Source organism: Rutilus rutilus, assembly GCF_951802725.1.
Source record: "Rutilus rutilus genome assembly, chromosome: 25".
Classification (NCBI taxonomy): domain Eukaryota; kingdom Metazoa; phylum Chordata; class Actinopteri; order Cypriniformes; family Leuciscidae; genus Rutilus; species Rutilus rutilus.
Genome location: NC_140229.1, coordinates 14,693,643 through 14,716,345, shown reverse-complemented (window position 1 = coordinate 14,716,345; position 22,703 = coordinate 14,693,643). Strand labels below are relative to the sequence as shown.

The 22,703-nt window shown below is 37.0% G+C and overlaps 2 protein-coding genes across 3 annotated transcripts in view; both read left to right on the top strand.

The window, feature by feature from the left end:
• Positions 1–527: 527 nt before the first annotated feature.
• On the top strand, positions 528–7,761 carry ufm1 (ubiquitin-fold modifier 1). Its single transcript, XM_084400275.1, has 6 exons — positions 528–810; positions 916–972; positions 2,834–2,891; positions 4,183–4,222; positions 5,438–5,470; positions 6,509–7,761. Coding segments are annotated over exons 1-6 (273 nt in total). The 5' UTR covers positions 528–808; the 3' UTR covers positions 6,592–7,761.
• A 9,556-nt stretch (positions 7,762–17,317) lies between these two features.
• The window catches only part of frem2a (FRAS1 related extracellular matrix 2a), a 65,358-nt gene continuing 59,972 nt past the window's right edge, over positions 17,318–22,703 (top strand). For both annotated transcript variants that reach the window (XM_084400625.1, XM_084400624.1), the window contains exon 1: positions 17,318–22,465. In XM_084400625.1, coding sequence (XP_084256751.1) covers positions 17,470–22,465 — 4,996 coding nt within the window. In that variant the 5' untranslated portion in view covers positions 17,318–17,469. The remainder of the gene's footprint in view (positions 22,466–22,703) is intronic.

Sequence of the window (22,703 nt, the reverse complement as noted above, 5' to 3'; positions counted from 1 at the left end):
TTTTAGAACTAGTGAACACAATGGTTACAGGCATAATATAATAAACAACTGTTTCACTTCAAGATACAATATCAATTTGAACAAAGCATGCTGCAAAATATTATAAAAAAAAAAAAAAAAAAAAACTGAACTAAATCTAGACAATTGAAAAATGAAATGCAAACATGCCAAGGTTTTAGACTGGTCTTGCAATAACAGCTAAATAACCTAAATAACCTCTATAGCTAAATAACCCTACAGTTTTTAACACAAAACTTTTCACAAAAATATGTTTGTCAGGTTTAAAATTATAAACTGATTTCATATCCATTAGTCTACTTGATATTTACACCAGCTGGTTGAAGGTATTTTTGAGAAAAGTTATTATAGAGAAAATTGTTCAACATATTTTGTGTGCAAATACCACTTTATGTAAATAAATATTTACACATTTTACGTATGATTTAATACTTTTCGGGGACGCTGCATATGCAATTCATCACTATTGCCTTTTATTTACGTCTTAAATGTGTAGGTGCATTAACAACACACTTTACGGTAATCGTGTCAGCTTGCAACTTGCCTGACTGAAATGCACAAGCTGCAACCGTTTCTGTTTTATCTGCTCTTGTTTTTTTCTTTTTCATTTCTCTAAATTACCTGAATATGATCCAATTTGATTAAATGTAACACTAGTCGATTGAAAAAGGACAAATTGAGAGAGAGACGGAAAAAAGAGGGCCATCGAACAGATGACGTGTTACTGCGGGTCCTTGCATCTTCCGGGTCGGTGTAAACAGTGTGCGGTCTTCTCATACAAATCAGTGAAATGTAAGTAGTAAAGCCATAATATCATATAACAACACTGTATTTTAGTTAAACTGTGTGTTTCATCTTTAAATAAACTCCGTGAATATGTGTCTGTGTCTGCATTAGGTCGAAAGTAACGTTTAAAATCACGCTGACGTCGGACCCTCGGTTACCATATAAAGTGTGAGTGACACATCATTCAACACATGACACACACCATCAACATTAATATTCCTTTTTTAATCGTTTCATTAGACCTGCTTTGCTTGATTTTATTGATTCTAATGGGAGTATAGTATTATGTTCCGCAGCTCTGCTGTTTGAGTTTTTTTAATCTTGATTGCTATATTCATTTATTCATTCATTCATTTTTTCGTTAAATAAGTAATTCATAAAATAATGGCCCAGCTGGCCTCTTTATATATTGAACAATATTAGTTATATTGTTAATGAATAATATTTAGTCTTAGCACAATTATCAACTGAGGAATGTAAGACAGTCCTTTAAGGTAAAATAAAATATGTAATGTTATAACCCGTTGATTAATCATAGTTTTTTTTCTGGTTCATCAGTACATTAAGAGACAGTTGTTTTTATTACAAGGTTTGTGAAATGTTATAATTAAATGAGCACATGAGACACTAATTTGCATGCTTTTTCAGAACATAAATCAAAACATTGGATACAGCCAGGTTCAAAATTATTTCATTTTGTTGATATATTAAAGTTAAAGGTTTTTCAGAAGGGAATTTGTGTAATATTCCCACTCCATAAATCAGAAAAATATGACCATATTTTTGGGGGGAAAATAAATAAATCAATCAAGTGAAGAATATATATAAGTGAAGAATCTAAGATAGGAATACATTTGTTGAATGTAAATGGTAATAAAGTGTAGATATATGGCTCAAAACGATGTATTGTAATTCAAATCTGCAGATGCAAATAGTTAATGTGTAGCCTAATAAAATAAAGTCTTAAATGTGTGTTTTGGATATTTTCTTTCCGATAGTCTGTAAGAAGACATGTTATGGAAGCAAAACCTCAAAATTGATCAGTGTCTTGCCTTATGACAAGCTGTTCTTAGTCTGTTTGCCATATTGATTGAAATCAATGTAAGAGTGCTATGGTGATAATCTATAAATGTCACACTGTGTCTGATTGGTTGGCAGACACATTGACACTTGTGAGAGTGGTCTGTTAAGTGCCAATCAATTTCAAACTGACTGATTTACCAGCTGAGCTCAGTCTTGAGCACCTGCAATGCTGATGCACCGGCCAGTTTGGATGATGTTTTATATGTGGTGCTTTGAAAATATTATTGATCTCCTCGAGTGACAAGCGACCAGACATGAGCTGGTGAAGATGACCAGAGAATAATTTGTTTTAAAACCAAATTAGACAGTAATATGTGTAATACAGTGCTGGTCACAATTATTTGCCCCCTTGGTAAATATGATGAAGATGGCTGTAAAAAATAAATCTGCATTGTTTATCCTTTTGATATTTTATTTAAAAAAAAAAAAGCAAAAATCTAACCTTTTATTGAAGTAAAATAATTGAAAGTGGGGCTCACATTGTGAAATAAATGTTTTTCTCCAAAACACATTGGGAACAATTATTTGCCCCTTTTATTAAATACTTGTTGCAACCTCCTTTTTCCAGGATAACAGCTCTTGAGTTTTCTCTTATAATGCCTGATGAGTTTGGAGAACACCTGACAAGAGATCAGAGACCATTCCTCCATACAGAATCTCTCCAGATCCTTCAGATTCCCAGATCCATGTTGCCGCTTCTTCTCTTCAGAATAAAAAAAAAAAGAAGTTTTTAAATAAAAATATAAAAAGGATTAACAATGCAGATTATTTTTTTACAGCCACCTTTGATCATATTTACCAAGGGGGCAAATAATTCTGACCAGCACTGTATGCTACTGTTGTGCATCATTTCTGGACAACACATTCTTTATGTAACACTTTCTTTAAGGGTAGTTTTTTTTTCTTCATTGTTACACAAAGATTCATCTGCATAATTGTATTTCAGATTAAGTGTACCCGAGAGCACGCCGTTCACTGCAGTTTTGAAATTTGCAGCAGAAGAGGTGAGTTGATTCATTGTCTGTAAAAAAAAAAAAAAAAAGAAAGAAAAAAGTTCACAGTTCTATTGCAAAGTCATTTAAAACCATATTTTTGACAGATCTGCTGAGGTGTATCTTTGCCATAAAGTTTAGGTGCTTTTGTCTGACATTAGTTTCATATTTTATTTAAAACATGATAAAAATAGTCTGCATGATATTGACATTGATCTTCAACACCGGTTGTTTTTCAGCTGCCTTTCTGCTCAATTCTGTGAAATCATTGATTAAAGTGGTCTATATCCCCGTAGCATTGATCATGATGTGAACTTTAGCTCAATTATATCCTATAGCTTTTTTTAACCAAATGATGACTGATATTATAAAGTTATACTGTTTAAATAATAATAAAAAAGACATAAGAGATTGACTAATGTTGTTGTTTCCTAATATATATATATATATATATATATATATATATATATATATTTTTTTTTTTTTTGCTCTTTATATATCAGTATCAGTGCTGTTAAAAAAAAACATTCCAGTTCCTCGATTTTTTTTAAACGTGGCATAGGCATAGAAAGAGTATAGACCAACTATTTAAACTGGAAAAGTAAGGCCTTATCTTTTCAAGCTGATACAATAATAAATTAATAAAAACACAAATTATGACTGATACCATGTTCTCTGATATGCATCTTTCATGATTAGACATAAATCCTTTGAAATTGGGTAAAAATTTGTCGAAATTCTGTTGGCTGTGTGGTCTGTGTCACGACTGCATGACAGAACAACGCTGCAGATTAGCTTTGGTCATTGTTCCTTTTTGACATAATGAAATGCCAAATCTGACAACCTCATAATAGGAAGATGCAATGCATCAAGTGGGAGTCAGAAAGAATGATAAAGTGCCTTTTAAAAAAACGCACAGGCTTATTATTTTTTTTTTTTTTCTTTTTTTTTTTTTTACCCTCTCTCTATTTCTTAGTATTGTAGAAATGATATCAGGACACCCAGAAAGTTTTTAATAGCTCTTTCAGAATGATTTTTTAAAAACTTTCGTGGTTCTTTGTGACAGTGACAGTTTCTTCAAAGATCAGTCTAGAGAGCTCTTTCCCACAAGTTTTGAAGGCTTCTGTTTTCTAGATTCTTTAAATCAGAATGCATTGGAAACACACACTCAAGTTGAATTTTTTCTTATCCCTGCCTGGCAGTGGGACTGTACCGTGCTGTTGTGTCAGACTATCAGCAATTTGCATCAGCAAGTTGTTGATGGATGAACATAAAACTACTTCTTTTTCTCTTTGATTTAAAGTTTAAAGTGCCAGCAGCCACCAGTGCCATCATAACAAACGGTAAGTTGTTGATATTATTATTATTATTGTCACTATCATAATGCTCATATTTGATCATATCTTTAAACCAGTGGTTCTCAACCTTTTTGACACCAAGGCCTCCCATTGTCCATGACAATATTCAAAAGCCCCCTAGCCCCAGTTTTGTCTTAAAAACTAGCTAATTTCTGTAAATAAATAAAAAGTCATTACAATAATTATAATTAAAATAATAACAAAAAAAAAAAAATCACAAAGTTTTGAGAGCTGAATGTTCTTCAGGGATCTCATTCTTTTTAACCAATGCATGTACTATTTCTATTCAATAAAATATTTTAGATCTTGGAATAACTAGAAACATATATGTTCTCTATAAACATGCCCATGGTGATTTAAGACTTTTTTAATAATTTACATGACTTTTCCAGGAATAGAAATCACACTTTTAAAAATCTATCTCAAGGTTTCCAAGACCATGGGAACCACTATATATATATATATTATATATATATATATATTTTTTTTTTTATTATTTTTTTTTCTCAAACAGTTGTTGAACTGTTGAATGATTATTTTAAATCATTTGAAGTCATCTTGAGGGTCCTTGGAAGTTTTCTGGGGCCCCTGGTTGGCCCTGGCCTTTTGGTTGAGAACCACTGCCTTAAACCAGAGAATTAAACTTCACTAAAGTAGCCAGACTTACAAACAAACACCTAGCAACCACATAGCGACACCCTGGCAACACATTTGAATCACCATTGTGTTGGGTTCTTTGATAACTGCACTAAAAAAATAGCACAACTACAGTAGCCTAATTTACAAACAACTGACCTAATGTGTGTGCACTAACTTGGATAGGACAAATTCCGAGTATGGGTCACCATACTTGGCCTTCACGTCATGTCTTTAATGAATCAGACAAAAAGGCTGGTGAATTCTTCACTAAAACTCACTGAATTCTGTCAGAGCAGATTCAAAATGAACCATTGTGTGTACTTGTATAGCTGTACTTTGAGACTCCTAATGCTGTGTCATGAGCAATTATTGAACAAATGCTAAACAGACCGAAGACATAACTCGCCTCTCACAACGCAAGGCAGTTATTGTAAATGAGATGGTTTGAATTGGGATTGTTCAGCATTTCGGTGCTGTCTGATTCATTGATTGTTTTTAAGAATGATTGTTTTGTGAATGTATTCACATTGATGATGTTCTTTGTGATTGTGATTTGTGTAGATGGCATCGGAATCAACCCGGCGCAGACAGCAGGTCGGTGTCTCTTCTTCACTCGATCAGGGCTGCCCTCTGCAGCAGTATCTGGCTGTAATAAATGTCATTTTGACAGCTGTAAATTATTTCAATATATCCAAATATCACACAGGGGTGGAAATGGTGATATTTCTGTTCTTTTTGCCTGTGCAAATGCATGTTTGTTTATTTTGTCGGTGCTTTAATCCACCTTCCATATTTTTTTTAGTTCCTCTTCCCTGCATTTTCTCATCTTATGAAATGAGATACCTCATCTCACTCTCACCATTTACATGCGCGGCTGAGATTTCCCAGCCTATCCTTTATAATCAGCCGCATGCAAATGAATGGATCCTTCTGTTTACTCCCTCATATTGTTCATGTTTATCCGCCTGGGGACCTTTTGAGAGATCGAATGATTTCCTGACACTCCTTCAATAGACTCTGCATGTAAATTTCACATATTTCCTAATGAATATTGATGATGTGCTTGAATTATACAATTCCCCATTGTTGTGAGTTTATTCCCCTGACTAAATGTTTCTTTACAGATGTTTTCCATCCTGCATTACTTGTCATTTAAGACTGAAGCCATCTGTCTCTAATCAATGGCATTCTATCAATATTTTCTTCCCTAAGTGCCATGCTGCATGTAATCGCGTGAAAATGGCCTGTTAGTTTTCATACATGTTATGGGTTGAGCCCTAAGTGTCAAATGAGCTGTGATTCATTAGTTGTATAGTAGCTACATGTCTAGCCTGACCCTATGCAGCAGGTTTGTATTATGGAGACATGCATCTTTAGCTGGGATTGAAGTTATACAATCACATACTAAATATAGCCTGACACCTGAATAGATTTATTTTCATATGCTGAGCTGTGTGAGTTTCTTATAGCAGAGGGAACTGAGCTAGTCTCAGTTTGTTGCTTTTATGCAACGTAAAAGGGCTTTTATATAATTTTATGAAGTTGTACCTAAAATTGACCAACATTTGATATGATTTTAGCTGTAAATGTGCCATATGCTGGATGTAATGTCATGGATGTCTGATTCTACAGGAAATGTGTTCCTGAAACACGGCTCGGAGCTACGAATCATTCCCAGAGATCGGGTCGGAGGAGGTCGCCGACCCAGGATTTGACTATCTGGCGTTTTTCTGTCACAGACAATAAACATACCTGCGTATTTATTGTCCAGCCCTGAGGTGTCAACTCTCAGCTACTCTAACAGGCACTGCTATGGCTCCAAGTCTGTCAGAGGACCACTCAAATCTCACAGAGCTGCCATCATTTCCCCCTTTTCGAACATATAAACTCACTGGACATTGTCGTTTTTGCCCCAGAATTTCAAACCACTTGGAATTTTGATCTTTCACAAAATGTTCCAGCTGTATAGTTTAAGATCACATACTTAATGTATTTGTAATGCATATTTTTATAGTCAATTTAATGACTTAAATAGATCATGTTTGTCAATTTAATCACTTTTTCTTTACATTTTATGGTCCCATAATGGTTGTTTTGAGCTCTGCATTGTTACTTTAGGCTGATAATGACAATGTCAGTGTGATGAAAGTCCATCAGTTGTGTAGCTCAGTAGCTATACAAACTATAGTATGGTTAAAGAAGCTCTAAATATGATCATAAATTGAGCAATTCACAATATACTTACTATGTAAAAATTAAAAATCACAATGTTACATAAACCATATTGATGTCAAAGCTGCTTTTTGTTGTTTTCTTGGTCACTCAATTCAGCGGCTGTGCCTTTTCATTAAGGCTTAAAATCGTGACTTACTGCAAGAGCTGAATAGTACATCAGGCTAATGAATGACAGGCCTCTACCTTTGCTTATACACCCTCCACTTACCCTCCTCTTGCATTACTGCCATGCGTAGGAGAAGGGTCTGACTATTCAGTGTCATAATGGATCTTTCGTTTGTTTTAATAAAAGCAGGCATGCTGTGCCCTTTCCATGCCACTCATTACTGGGAAAAGGGGAGAAGTGCATTATAAATACAGCAAGGCCAACATTATTCAAACGCAGACATGTTACTCTGGGTCACGTTTGAAAAGCCATCGCTTGTCTCCAGCCTCATTTGGCAGGAAATGATGCGGTTTGTACATTAGCCATGGAAGAAGCTGTCCTTTTACGAAAGCGAATGAGGTTTCCCGTTTAACAAATGTCAAACTGAAAAGTAAAAAAGTTACATGTTTAATGTCATAAACATTAAAGAAAGCATTGAATACCAAACTGTATAGTGGCTATTTATTTTTTGTTAAATAAATGTGTTCTGCTTGTAGTTGTGCTACTAAGGATGTTTTGTCTTTTTTATTTGTTCATTTAAGGTAAACTTAAACCATGTTTCAAAGCTTTAAATGGATAAAACAGGCTTCAGAAGTCTCCTTTATGGTACAAAGAGGTACAAAGACATGCAGTGATGTTGCTATTTGCATAAATTCAATCCTGCGCCATCTGTAAGAGGCCTACTTAAGCAAGCAAATGAGAGAACTGTTGAATATTTATGTTCGGTATTGGGTATTTTATATAGGTGTTGTGGGCATGTTTGTGTGATTTGAGGGGTTTAAACTTGGCAACCTTTTTATCAGAACATAAAGTCTTGTGATGGCACAGATATGGGCCAGCTAAGCCTAGGAAATAGCTGTAAAATACTGGGGTCTTGTTTGTCTGACCGTGTTTTCGCTCATATTTCTATAGAAACTTAATTTGGACATTTCTAAGAGGTTTGTGAGAGATTGAAAGCTCGCACAAAGGCTGACACTCTGAATTGCGGTTGTCAAATAAGTAATTTACCTCCTGAGTGGCTGAATGTTGTCCACATGTATTACAGATAAGCTATAGCTGCCTGTCACTTCTGCTTCTCACTCAATGTATCTTTCAAATGAAAGGATATGTGGCATGCATTTATATTTAGCTTGTGCATTCAACCGGCAGATTCGTTTTCTGGAGTTCACAGAAGTAATTAATTTGCTATATTTTTTCAAGCAAAGGAAATACTAGCTTTGCTAGTGTGCTGCAGCAAATTGGTTTGGCCTTTGAAAGAATGTTGTTTTGTGCTGTTCCGTTTTTCGTTCACAAAAATGGATTATATGTGTTCCTTTGTTATAACAAGGTTCAGGGAATATCAAAGAAATGCTTTTTATGTCACTGCATAGTAATTTTTTTGACTTTAAGAGACTGTAACATCATAATTGTCAAAAATGCTTTCTGCAAAAACAATAAACGAGGTACACTAAACCTACAATAAGAATTAAAGCAAAGCAAAGCCAAAAACAAAACAAGAATCAAAGCAAACAACAAAAATCAAGATCGAAGACAAAAACAAAGATCAAAGAAAAAGTAAAAACAAAACAAAAAGATCAAACAGAATCAAAGCCAAAAACAAAACAAGAATCAAAGAAAAGCCATCAAACAAAACTAAAATCAAAACAAAGCCATCAAACAAAACTAAAATCAAAGCAACGACTAAAACAAAATAAACTCCTAACCAGAAACATTTTGAAAGTAAATGCTTGATTCCGTTATGTATTGTTTGTTTGGTCTGGTTGGATCTTCTGCAGCATATTGTTTGAGATGTCATCCTTAGATATGAGACCAGTCCCTCGCCCTTGCACCTCTCATAAAATGTCTTGTTTCGTATTCAAGTGGTGTCTTGCCCTGCTTTAAATTCTATTAAATGAAATGTCATGGCACGAGGTTGCACCTTCTTAAAGCTTCAGTTTCATTTTACACTTGATGTGACAGGAATGACTGAACAGGATATTGGCAGCGGTGCACGGAATCATCTGCGATTCCAACATGCGAAGAAATGTTGATTCAATGTAATATGTTGTGAAAATGTGTTTTTCATGCATATTATTTGCTATAAAAAAGCATCTAATCAGGCATCTCAATTTCATTCCATCATTAACGGTACTTGAAATCCATATAGGCCTATATTAGAAATGTTTTACATGACATTTGGCACTCATTTTTCAACAAACCAATCTGATATCCGGCTATAAGCAGTGGTAGAATGGGATGCTTACACATAAACAGCGATGTTAGACAAATAGACCAGGGGATGGAAAAACATCAGGGTAACATGGAAACACCTTTAGAAGGTTGGTCATAGATCAGCATGAAAAGCACATGCAGCTTGAGGCTAATGTCACAGTGAGCATCTGGGTGTGCTTGAAGAAAATGAAAAGCCTCATGCAGTTCAAGTGATGATAAAGCTCTTGGGTAGTAAAATGCCTCTGTAGGAATAGAAATATGTGTGTCTGAGAAAGCTAGACATACAATGAGATTTATTTCCTCTTGAACCAACGCCTGGTGTTGGCACTGGTTTGGATTTCTCTGCATGAGCCAACTTCAGTTAAAAACGTTTTCATAACCTAATGGGAACATTAGCAAATAACATTTTTTTGTTACCATCTTCAGAACAAAGCTTCAGAGAAAGGCTTTATAACTCCAATTTATGATAATTCAATCAACAAACACAATTAAGCTGGAATCTGATACAAATGAATCTCGAAATACGAGACGGATGTAAGCTAAAATCCTCAAAACCCATCAAATCCAGCGTTCTAATGATAATCGGTTTGATTCACTATTGTTTACCAAATGTCACTAGCATTTCAACCTAATCAGCTCCTTATAAATGTGTTATTCGATATCAGGTTTGAAGAAGCACATTTGTGCCTGCGTACAAACAGGCGAACACTTATGAAAGCACCATTATGTCAGGCGGCCCAATAATTAACCCCCATCCCTCTCTCCCTCTCTTTCTCACGCCACTCCCCCTTCCCTGCTTTCTTCCCATTACTGCGGACAGGAAAAGTATGATGTGGCGGCGCCAATTATAACAGCCTATTTTCTTTAGTGGCTGCACAGAGAGCAAAAGCTTGAGGTTGAAAGTTGGCTCTACAAAACATCAGCAAGGCTCTCCAAAAAAGCTAGATTAGAGCGCTCAGTGCTCACTGCTTTTGTCAGCCTCATTAATGACCATCTCAATCCGCAGCCACTGATGGATAACTGTCCATAAAAGCATTTTGGAAAACCACAGATCAAACTGCTATGCAGCTGAAGTACTTTGTGTGTGTACAGAAAGATTCAATTATGGCTTGTGTAGTAATTTGCGTGCATGTTTGATTGGTTTGATCCTCTCTGAGCCCCGAGCAAAGAATTCATTTCAGTGTTGTTGTTAATATTGGGATCTTTGATTAGAAAGTCAAAGGGCCTCATAATAAATCTGACACAGGCTTGTTGCAGGCAGGCAATATACAGAATGCCCTCAGTTGGAGTATTTGGAAATTAAACAGCACCTTTTCCCATGTCAGATTAACATTTTTAATAAGAATCAGTAAAGGCAATCATATGACTTGCGCATATGATGGTATTGCAGAGACGCGGTACAGCCTATGGTGGACTATGGGTTTTAGCCCTGTGGACTTTTTAGAAATTAATGTCTCTGAAAACGCATTTTTAACATTCTCAGTAGTTTACTTAATTTGTATATACTGCATATAGACATAATAGAAGAATTGTGATTTTTTTTTAAAGTAATTACAATTCTCACAGTGTCAAATCGCAAATCATGTATTATGTTTAATAGCATTCAAAATTACAGCTTGATTGGAAATTATGCACAATAAAAATATTCTGTTATATTTAGTAATGGGCCTTGAACATTTTGAAGTTTTATTTTTATCTTAAGCTTTTCACTGACACTGTTGCTCATGGTAAAAAAATTAAAATAACAATCAAATTAAATTTAAAAATAAAAATTATGAAATGAAATCATGAAATAAAATATTTAATTTAATTTAATAAAATTTAATAAAATTTAAAATAAAAGCGATAGAGCTGTGGGACAGTAATAATTTTTGGGAATAATATGTAAATAATTTTCACACTATAAATAATAACATTTATAAAAAAATTATACAATTTTTTTTTTTATAATATAGAAATAATAAAATTTATATTTTTATGATGCATTTTCATAGTTTACAAAAGAACTAGACAGACAGGCTCTGTTTTAATTTGTTTGACTTGGAAAATCAGATCAAATTGTATGGGTAATTTTAGGTAAATAGGGTTCACATACCTATCCCTTCTGTCACATTTAATGTAATGAAATCTGCTGCAGTTTATTATAAATGGTCTTTTCTCCTGCATCACGATTTTTAATTTACAGGTCTGACCTTTTCACACTCTGTTATTTCAAAAAGCTTTACACAGGCTTTGCTGGATGTTGGATTCTCTCTCAATCACCACACTCATTCAGTGTCAGGGTCTGACTTAGTCCATTATTTCATTCTTTCACATAGTGAAATCAGAAACTATTAGCCTGATGTGGCACAGTTCTTTCTGGTTGACAGTGGCGGAACTAGAGTTTTATACAAGGGGTGGTCACTGCTACTTTCAGGGGTGCACACACACAGACAGTAATCAGAGTGTCCTCTCTTGATACATCTATTCATAACAAAATAACCATTAGTGTATAATCACAATATAAATGCCACAGCCATCAACAACACACATGAACCAACATTGTAAAGGTCCAAACCTGTATGACCTTCTTCTGTGGAACACAAAGATGATATTTTAAAGCATGCTGGTAACCACACAGTTTTGGTTCCCATCAACATCCATATAGAAAGAAAAAATACAATGGAAGTCAACGGGAACCCAAAACTATTTGGTTACCAACATGCTTTAAAATACCTTCTTTTTGTGTTCATTTATGGGTGACAAAATTTGACAAAATCATCTCAACTTAAATTTCTGAATTCGGTATGTGATTGGCTGCCTGTGTCTGGTAGATGCTGTATGTATGAATATCTGAACATGCAATATATCAAAAGAAAGAACAGAGCCTCTGCTTTTAAACGCTCAAATCAGCTTCATCCATCCTTTTTTATCATGATTTTATCATTTAACATGATATCGCTTGTTTCTGCTTCTTTGCCTGCGTTTTGATCTGGAGGTAGGCCTATTCGTTCAGGAGATGTGTAATAGTGCCCCATTATAACAGTGAAAACACAGAAAGCCATAAACTCGTCAATGGCGGGGAGAGAGTAATTTAAATTACATTCATAACTATCCTTTAAATTCAACTACCAATTTGATCATTGCCAGCCCTATTCTGAACTGAAGTAGCTATAGCCTAACTGCCAAATGTTAACTGGCTGAACACTGACAGCTGTAGCCTACTCCCCCACATTAGCTAAACAGTTGTATAACTTAGTGTAACGTACACACGGGCATGGTATACGTGTATTACTAGCACAGGTGTAAGCGTACGGATTGTTATGCTAAATTGCCGAAATATTTCGTCCGTTTGAAAACTGTCCGGTGCCACCCCGGACACCCCTCACCAGTCCAACCTGGGGCCTGCATTAGATCTCATTTTAGATTATCTGTCTCAAATGAAAATCCAAGAGACCTTTCACTGACAGGGCCTGAAGACGCATGAAAGACAAACATTGTTTCCTTCCTTGATTCTTCTCCGTTCTTGTTCAAGCGTATTATTTCAATTACAACCTGGCACTATAATGTCCCTTGAAATTCTGCGCTTGATGGATCAATACTGCAATCAGCTGAAACATTACTATTCTTTGGCTCATCAGTGCAGTGTGGACGTTAAATGATTTGCTATGGTACAACAGTGCCCTCTTCTGGATCATAAACCTCATTGCATGAGAATTTTGGACATTTGCCATGAAGCCATTATGATGCCTAATTATAACTTGCTGCCACAAAGCTGATGAGGTCTTTGCTTTTCAGCCCCTACAATCAGAACCCTTTATGTAACACTCAATTAATCTCTCAAACAGGCAACAGTTCTCTCTCCTGCATGTTACTTTTGAAAATTAGCCTTGGTGATGCACCGCTGGCTGCCAACTAATATAGGCCTATTATACCTCGCAGACAAGTGACTCATATGTACTTTTAGACTGTACATGTAAAAAAGAAAAAAAAGGATATAAAACCTAACATTTAACAGTGACCGGAATGGGCTTAAGATGGTAGTTTGTCCTTGAACTTTGACAGGAGTCATTATATGTTGTCACTCAGCAAACAATTTCTTGTGCACATACAGTTATAGAGTGCAATACAGAGGATAATATGCAAATGAGGCACTAATGAGGGCTCTTCTGGTATGTCTAAGGGAGATATGTAAATATTTACCATGGAGTGTGACATTTAAAAAAGGGTAATTTATTAATTAAGCTAATTATACCCCAGCCACCCCAACCACACACACACACACACACACACACACACACACACACACACACACACACATTAATACAGAGAATTAGCCTAAAATGTTAAATTGTGTAAACGTGAACCTTCTACAGTGATTTCTAAAGTTTCGTCATATTCCGTCATATTGTGTTCTGTTAGCCTCTATTCAATTGTTGTTATTTATTCAGCAAACAAATGATTTAAAGAAAATGTAAACAAAGAAATTCAGAAATAAAAAGGTGCAAAGCTATGTTTAAATTTAACATCCTTATTTTGGCATTTAAAGAGAACAATTAATTAAAGAGACCGAATAATAAGAAGCCAATCATATAAAGGCCAACAGTATGTTGGATCAACATCAATGATTTTTATTTCATAATTTTGACTTCTTTTAATGACTTTCTTTAAAAAACATTATGTAGCAGAAATGGGCTTCCATAAAAAATATAGCCTATATGATGTGAATTATGCTAATTATCTCTAAGCGTCTCATAAGTGTGGCTTTTTATCTTATCATTTTGACCTTAAATGTCATGATTATGACTTTTTATCTCATTATTCAGACTTTTGTCTAATAATTATGACTTTTATGTCATAGGATTTACTAAAACATGTCTATGACTTTTTATCCGATAATTTTGAAAAATGTTGTCATAACTATTATCATTAACCAATGATTACCATGATTTTATTTTTATTTTTCTAATGTGACAGAAATGTATATATAGGCCTATATCATTTTAATTATATTCTTTCATTATTTTTTTTTTGTCAGATGCTGCCAGTTTATAGCAGCTGGAATGGGAATGTTGTTAGAAGTAGAAAATGGCAAGTGTTATCAGAGCAACCGCATGTCTGGTCCATCTGACTCAAGCCCAGCGGCATCAGCACAGCAGTTGTTCCTCAATGATTGTCATTTAGCTCCAAACAGAGCTCTAATTTGAACCTAAAGCTTTAAAGGTGGGTAACACTTCCCCCCACCCACTGTTCCCAGGTCTTTAGAGCGAGAGTAGATAAAAAACATACAGTGTTAAATGAATGTTTAGACAACACCGAGTACTGGCTTAAGAAATATGTCCCTTCCCTTCAAGCATCTGTAACAGAAATGGCAACAGAACTCAAGAGGAACAATTGACCTTTCAGAAAATTACATTGTAAAGCTCTGATACTCTCTCTCAAATCCCTTAGAAGATGTTTTCTTTTGCAAGGTACAAAGATGACTTTAATAAGGAGGTATTTTTAACTGTGGTGTAGATTCTTCCGGATCCATTGGGGAGACAAAGCTAAATGTTTTGTGTTTCACATTTCTTTTCTTCAGGATCATTATGGGCAACCTATGTCCTTAATAGTCTTACCAGTGTGCATCTGAGATAAAGTAACTCCACAAGTTTGTGAAGAACCTGATATCCATAATCATCCGCACACGATCACTTTAGTGACTGAGCAATTGCTGTTTGTAATGAAGTTGAAATGTCCAGTTTTATGACTCATTCATTGAGACTGTCTCTTTTAAATTTGTTTAGGTGGTATTTTTTTTAATATACTAGACATGTACTATTTGGCATTGTAATTCTGAACATTTCTCAGTCTGCAGTCACGCCAAATGACAGACTGTCACAGGAGAACAGAGGAAACCTTAGAAAGGACGTTCAACAGCTGTGAACTTTAATATAAGTGGGCTGCCTCATTTCTCATGTATTCAGATGATGTTGTGTGTATGAAAATAAAATGCAATGTAAAAATCCTCTAGGAAATAAAGTAAATAAACAGATGTTGTTTGTTAGTTATTGTTGTGTGCTTTATATCAATGGACAGCTCAAGCCTTGATTGCATGATTTTTAATACCTTAAAATCCTTATCATACCAACGTAAGTTTAAGCACCAACACATTTTTGTTTCTCTTTGTTGTTTCGAAGTGCTGCTTCACTCAGAACTTCAAACTTTTCAATTTTGGTCCCTTTGGACAAAGTTGGTTGTATTCTTGTATCACAGAGATTACAGATCTGATTGATTCTGTCTACCTCCACCAATAAAGTGGACATATTTTCCCAGAGCTACATTCAGACGAAAAATTTAATTGAAAAACTGAGATGGGGAGAGAAAATACCAAGACTCGGACTCAGTCAAGCCATCAGGAGTTTTTATGGTGTCTGAACAGATGATTGATTAGAGGTTTGGAGGCTTGTGGGAAACAGTCATTCTCAGAGAGCACACGTGAAAACACTGACTGTCGTGTTTCATACTGTAATTATAAAACACATGTGTCCCAACAAACTTCTGATGACTCTTTCCTGTCCTCTCCCTCATGCATTTCTCTTTAACTGAAGAAGGAACCATTGTACAATGTGTCATGCCCAAAACCATCTCATAAAGTATAGAGAAGACAACAGCATTTTTTTTAAATGTTCCTTCTTATCTCAGAGACTACACAAAAAACAAATCATTTTGGTATAAGAAAACAAAATATTACCCAAATGTAATAGCACCATTTAAATATTTAAGACCTGATCATAAGTCTGAATGTTATTGTCTTCTTATGGACAATATTACCTACTGTATAAGAATTGACTATTATGTTAAATCATTAATGTTTATTTTATCTGCAGGAATAACATGTGTTTAAAGCAAAAGTCTAAGTGGTAGCCTCTACATTATTAGAAATGGTTTCAATAATTTTTACTAAAATATATTCATCAACTGAAGTCAAAACGTCTTTAATCTAGACACTTTAATCAGATCATTTTCATTGCATGTTTTAAATATTCAGTACGTCAGTTCGGTCATACAATTATTTCATAGCCAATGGCACAATTGCCCCCGGCCTTATAGATAAGATTAAGCCTTTTATGGCTCCCAGTGACGTTGTGAGTATGTGACGCTTATATTAACTCTTTATCCTGGGGTTTCTGTATCCTGGGGGCTATATATATGACAGGCTGAATTAAGGAACAGTGAGTGACTGGGCCTAATATCTGAGTAAAATATTAAAAAGGGTCCCTGAGGCAAGTCAAAACTCTTAACTGTAGATCTGACTTTAATGTTGATATCTTATACAAATGTTTTTTTTGTATTATTTTTTTTATCCAAAGCAATTTACACTTTATTCAAGGGTCACATAGGCCTATTATCAATTTGTGCATTCCTTGGGAATCAAATCTTTGTCTATTGCTAATACTAAGCTTTACTGTTTGAGCGACATGGGAAATACAAACTATGAAAAGGCAATATTTGATGTGTGTTGCCAAATGAAAATAATTTTGTATTTTGTGTATAAAAATATATGTTTTAAGGGATTAAAACTTAAGTACTGAATATCCATGAAAGAAATATAGCATATAGGCTACATAGACTATATAGGAATAGATATGATAGAGATTATTTTACTGGCAATAAACAGAATAAATCACTTTAGTTTATCTATCTGAAGAACCCAGACGGTTTTCCAAACTGGGACTATCACAACTAACAGTGACAGTCAAATCCTGTGAGAATCCCACCTGCGGACTTAGGAATGCAACTCTCCATCCAATGGAATGAGGCTATGGGCGTGTCCTCCTGCTGCCATCCATGCACAAGTTAAAACTGAGCTCGCTCTGAGTCCGTGGGAATGCCGCGCGAGCATCCTGGCGCGCGTGTGGGATCTCTGAACTTTCTGTGTTTGTCTCCTGTTCCCTCGTGGATGTAAACATAACAGCGGAAAACCCGGTCGACCACTATTTGGATATTTAAATTACTCAAGAACACCCTGTGGCTGTTCAGCATGGAACTTTACAGATTTCTCATTCTCTTGCTTTCACTGACAGGTAGTTCAGCGCGAGGAGTTGAAACACACGGATTGTCGTACGCGTACACGCCAGAACTCTCCGAGGACGCGATACTGGTGGCAAACAACGGCATACACGTGCCTTTCGGGAGATCTGTTTACATCGATCCCATCAACGACTTGGTCATTGAAGTTCAGCCTGGAGACAGGTGCAGTATTACCGTTCTGGAAAATGATCCACTGTCTCAGAGACCGGGACATGTGTCTCCTAAAAAGTTCCCTTGTGAATTTGGTCCTAACGATGTGAGATACTCTCATTTCGGTTCTAGGAGCCCTGCGGGTGACAGGGTGAAGCTGCAACTCAGGTATGACACTCAGACTGAAACTATTATCATCCCCTTTATGCTGGAAGTTGAGGTTGTTTTCACACAATTGGAGATTGTTACTAAGAACATGCCTCTTATTGTTGATAAACTGAGTGGTACTAGTAATCCTATTGGCAGAAAGGTTTTAGACTTTACCTATGATAAAGACTCTGAACAATGTGAGGTAACATCGCTGGCTGCCAGCAGTGTTCTTCCTAGATATGGTAAAGTTGTTGATGAGAGCAAACTGGAGAAAATGATGGACTGTGACCTGTTTCTCAAATCAAATATCCGGTACGAGCACACGTCTTCCCACAAGTCACCTAATAAGGATTATATCCCAATGGTCGTGGAGCTACGGAGCAAAGAAAATAATTTACTGAAGCAAGAATTTTTCCATGTGATGATCCGAATAAAAGAGGGCGAAGAAAACACTCCCCCCAGACCGAGTTTTGTGGCTATGATGATGATGGAAGTTGATCAGTTTGTTATGACGGCTTTAACTCCTGATATGTTGGCTGCGGAGGACACGGAATCCAGTCCTGATGGTCTCATTTTCAACATCACTTCTCCTCTGTCCTTTGAGGAGGGTTATATCGTGAGTACAGATGATAGGAATTTACCCATCACATCCTTTTATCAAAGGGATCTGAAAGATCTGAAAATAGCCTACAAACCTCCCTCTCTGGACTCCGATACAGAGAGGATCTTTCAAATAGAGTTTGAGGTCATAGACACAGATGGTGGCATTTCAGACCCTTTTGCTTTCATGATTGTTGTGAAGCCCATGAATACATTAGCGCCAGTAGTCATTAAGAATACCGGCCAGCTATTATATGAAGGCCAGTCTAGGTCTTTGTTTACTCAGAGCAATTTAGAAATTAGTGATGAAGACAATCTGGACAGTGTGAGGATAACGGTGGTTGATGGACTGCGTCATGGTCTCTTAACTGTTCTAGGCACCAGCAGGAAGTATTTTACCCCAGCTGACCTGGAGGTTGGCATTGTGGTTTACCAGCATGATGGTAGTGACACATACAGTGATAATATCATTTTCAGAATGTCAGATGGCAAGAATGAAGTTGAGTTTTTGTTCCCCATCACAATTGTACCCACAGACGATGAGCCGCCCATCATAAATGCAAACACTGGGCTTATTTTATTTAAAAATCAGATGGTGCCCGTTTCGCAGCTTGTGCTCAGCGCAGCAGATATTGACTCTGAAGATTCCACTATTAAATTTACAATCGAGCCTCCCCTTTCTGCTATTGGTGAGGTTGTGGTGAGGCAATCTGAAGCACCTGAGGACCCGTCATCCTGGAAATTTAACGCAGAAGATGGTGTGTATGAGAAAGTAGTGACACAGTGGCTACAGAAAGATATTACAGATGAGAAGCTCTTTTATAGGCATACAGGTCCACACATCACAGAGATGGTTACTGATCAGTTTGTTTTTAAAGTACAAGATGATGCTGATCCTCCGAATCAATCTGGTGAGAATTTTTTTATTATTAAAATTTTACCTATTGACGATATTCCACCTGTGCTGTTCCCTGGCACTACTTTGCAGATGACAGTACGTGAGTACCAGCTGACTCATTTTAGCAAGAATGTTCTTCGTTACACTGACTTGGACTCTGACGACCGGGACCTGAAATATATAATAACTCGACCACCAACTGACATGGATGAGAATAGTCCCATTAAATTTGGGTCTGTTGTTTTAACGGACAGCTCAGATACTGACATAACAGAATTTACCCAAGCACAAGTTAACCATCATAAGATTTCCTACAGTCCACCAGACCTTGAGCTCGGCATCATACCTCATGTGGTGCAGTTCCATTTCACAGTAGAGGACACCGCTGGAAACGGCGCTGATGGAGTTTTTACAATTTTTCTGCAGCCTGTAAACAACAAACCCCCAGAGATAACAAACACTGGATTCACAGTCCTTGAGAAAGGGGTGCATCTCATCACGAGTGCCGAACTTGACGCAAATGACCTTGACACTGACAGTAAGCTAATTTCATTCACACTAAGTAAAGCCCCACTCCACGGCCATGTTGAACTTATATTTACTGAATTAAAACAAGGGAGTAGTTTCAATTTTATGGATATCTCTGATGGCAGAGTATCTTATGTCCATAATGGAGATGAAATGACTAGTGACTCTTTTAAACTTGATGTTAGTGATGGTGTTCATGTTGTAACGATCACCGTGAAGGTAGTGGTAAAGCTTATTGATGATAAGGCACCAACACTCAGCCTCACAAGGGGCACCTTTGGCTCTCGCCTGGACGTGCTGGAAAATGGTGCCACAGAAATGACCGCTAATGTCATCCAGGGAAAAGATGAGGACACTGATGACTTGAGGTTGACGTTCATTGTGGAAGAAGCCCCTAAGTTTGGAGAAATTCTGGTGAGTGGAGTTTCCTCAAGCAGATTCACCCAAGCTGATATCATCAATGGTCTGGTTGTGTATGCTCACACCAGCGGTGAGATTGGTTTTACTTCGATAGAAGATTTTTTCAACCTGACCCTTTCTGACATGTCTGATGAGTGGAATGTAGGGGGTAACCGAGTAAACGGAGTCCGTGTTCACGTCACCATTCTCCCTGTAGATAACCAGACTCCAGTGGTCACAGTTGGCAATACCTTTAACGTCTTTGAGGGGGATAAAAACACAATCGGTAGGCATCAGATAAGGGTTGAGGATGCAGACACTCCAATTGAGGACATCCTGTGCACCATCATTGTTCAGCCCACATTAGGATATGTGGAGAACATCTCTCCAGCACCAGGCTCTGAAAAGTCAAGGTCAGGAATGGCAGTAAGTGCTTTTACCATCAGAGATGTGAATGAAGGTCATATTCATTATGTCCAAAGCATACATAAAGGAGTTGAGCCAGTGGAGGACAGGTTCACGTTCAGATGTTCAGATGGTGTGAATTTCTCAGAGAGGCAGTTCTTTCCCATTGTTATTATTCCCACCAACGATGAAAAACCGGAGATATTTATGCGAGAGTTTGTCGTAATGGAGGGCATGAATGTTATCATTGACACACCGCTCTTGAATGGAGTTGATGCTGATGTTCCTGCGGAAGAGTTGACATTTATCATCACCAAACCCCCACATAATGGGTTCATCCTCAATCAGCTTGCTAGTGGCTCCATCCCAATCACCAACTTCACACTGGGACAAATCAAGGAAGCCTCTAGCATAATTTATGAACATGATGATTCTGAAACCACTGAAGACAAGTTTTATGTTCTTCTTACAGATGGGACACATTTAGTTGAAGGCACCATTATGATCATGATTATCCCTGTGGATGATGAAACTCCAAGGCTTGCCATTAACGATGGACTTGAAATCGATATTGGTGAGACAAAAGAGATAAATAGTAAAGTACTAAAGGCCACTGATCTGGACTCAGAGGATGATTTCCTTACTTTCATTGTTCGCTACGGCCCCAGTCAGGGCTTCCTTCACAGAAAATCAGGATATGTGGAGAAAAGATCTGCAGAACCTCTGGAGAACATAACAGTCGGCATGAATTTTACACAAAACGAGGTGAACAAAGGTCTAATTTTGTACACTCACAATGGACAGGAAGGCATTCGTGACCTTGTAAAGTTTGACGTTACAGATGGCATCAATCCTCTAATTGACAGATATTTCTATATTACCGTGGGCAGCATTGACATGGTGTTTCCTGATGTCATCAGTAAGGGGGTGTCTCTTAAAGAAGGTGGCAAAGTGACGCTCACTACGAACCTCCTTAGCACTAGCGATCTCAACAGCCCTGATGAGAACTTAGTCTTCACAATCACAAGAGCCCCAGTGAGAGGGCATTTGGAAAGCACAGATACACCAGGTATGCCTATTGTGTCTTTTACCCAGTTACAGCTGGCCGGGAGCAAGATCTACTACATCCATACTGCCGATGATGAAGTCAAGATGGACAGCTTTGAGTTTGAGGTGACCGATGGCTACAACCCTGTGTTCCGCACATTCCGTGTTTCAGTTGTTGATGTTGACAATAAAAAGCCAGTACTGACCATTCATGACCTTCTAGTGACTGAGGGACAGAACAAACTCATTACGCCCTTTGAGTTGACCGTTGAGGACCAAGACACAGCCGAGCACCTACTGAAGTTTACAGTCACCCAACTGCCCATTCATGGCAAACTGCTCTTCAACAACAGCCGACAAGTGACTTTGTTCACAAAGCAGGACCTAAATGAGAATATGATCAGCTATAAGCATGATGGCACTGAGTCGGACAAGGACAGTTTTTCTTTTACAGTCACTGATGGAACCCATTCAGATTTTTTTGTATTCCCTGATACCATTTTTGAGACACAAAGGCCTCAGACCGTGAAGATCACCATTGTGTCTGTGGACAACGGTGTGCCTCAGATAGTGGTTAATAAAGGTGCACCGACTTTAAAGGTCTTGTCTGCAGGTCACTTCGGTTATCAAATCACAAGCAAAGTCCTGAAGGCAGTGGACAGAGACAGTAGCCCGGATGCTTTGGTTTTTCACATTACCGCACAGCCAGAGCATGGCTACCTGATTAACCTGGACAGAGGGAATGACTCCATCAACACCTTCACACAAGGTAATATATATCATCAGAACAGAAATGTTCTTATCACCATTGATTGCATTGTGTGAAACTTTATTTCTTTTACACTCAGTGTGCTAGAACTGTGCAATGTATTTAAAGATACATGTAAGAATTTTCTTCAAATGCTATGTACCCATCATGCATCATGTTCAGGACAGGTTCTCTGCTCTTATTAATGCTTGAAATAATGTAGTTCCATCTTGAAACAGACACTTTGCCCTTTGCCAAT

Excerpts from the sequence above, each read along its gene's own strand:
- ufm1 (XM_084400275.1), top strand. Across the intron at positions 973-2,833 it reads CCTCGGTTACCATATAAAGT|ATTAAGTGTACCCGAGAGCA; the intron begins GTGAGTGACACA and ends ATTGTATTTCAG. Across the intron at positions 5,471-6,508 it reads CAACCCGGCGCAGACAGCAG|GAAATGTGTTCCTGAAACAC; the intron begins GTCGGTGTCTCT and ends CTGATTCTACAG.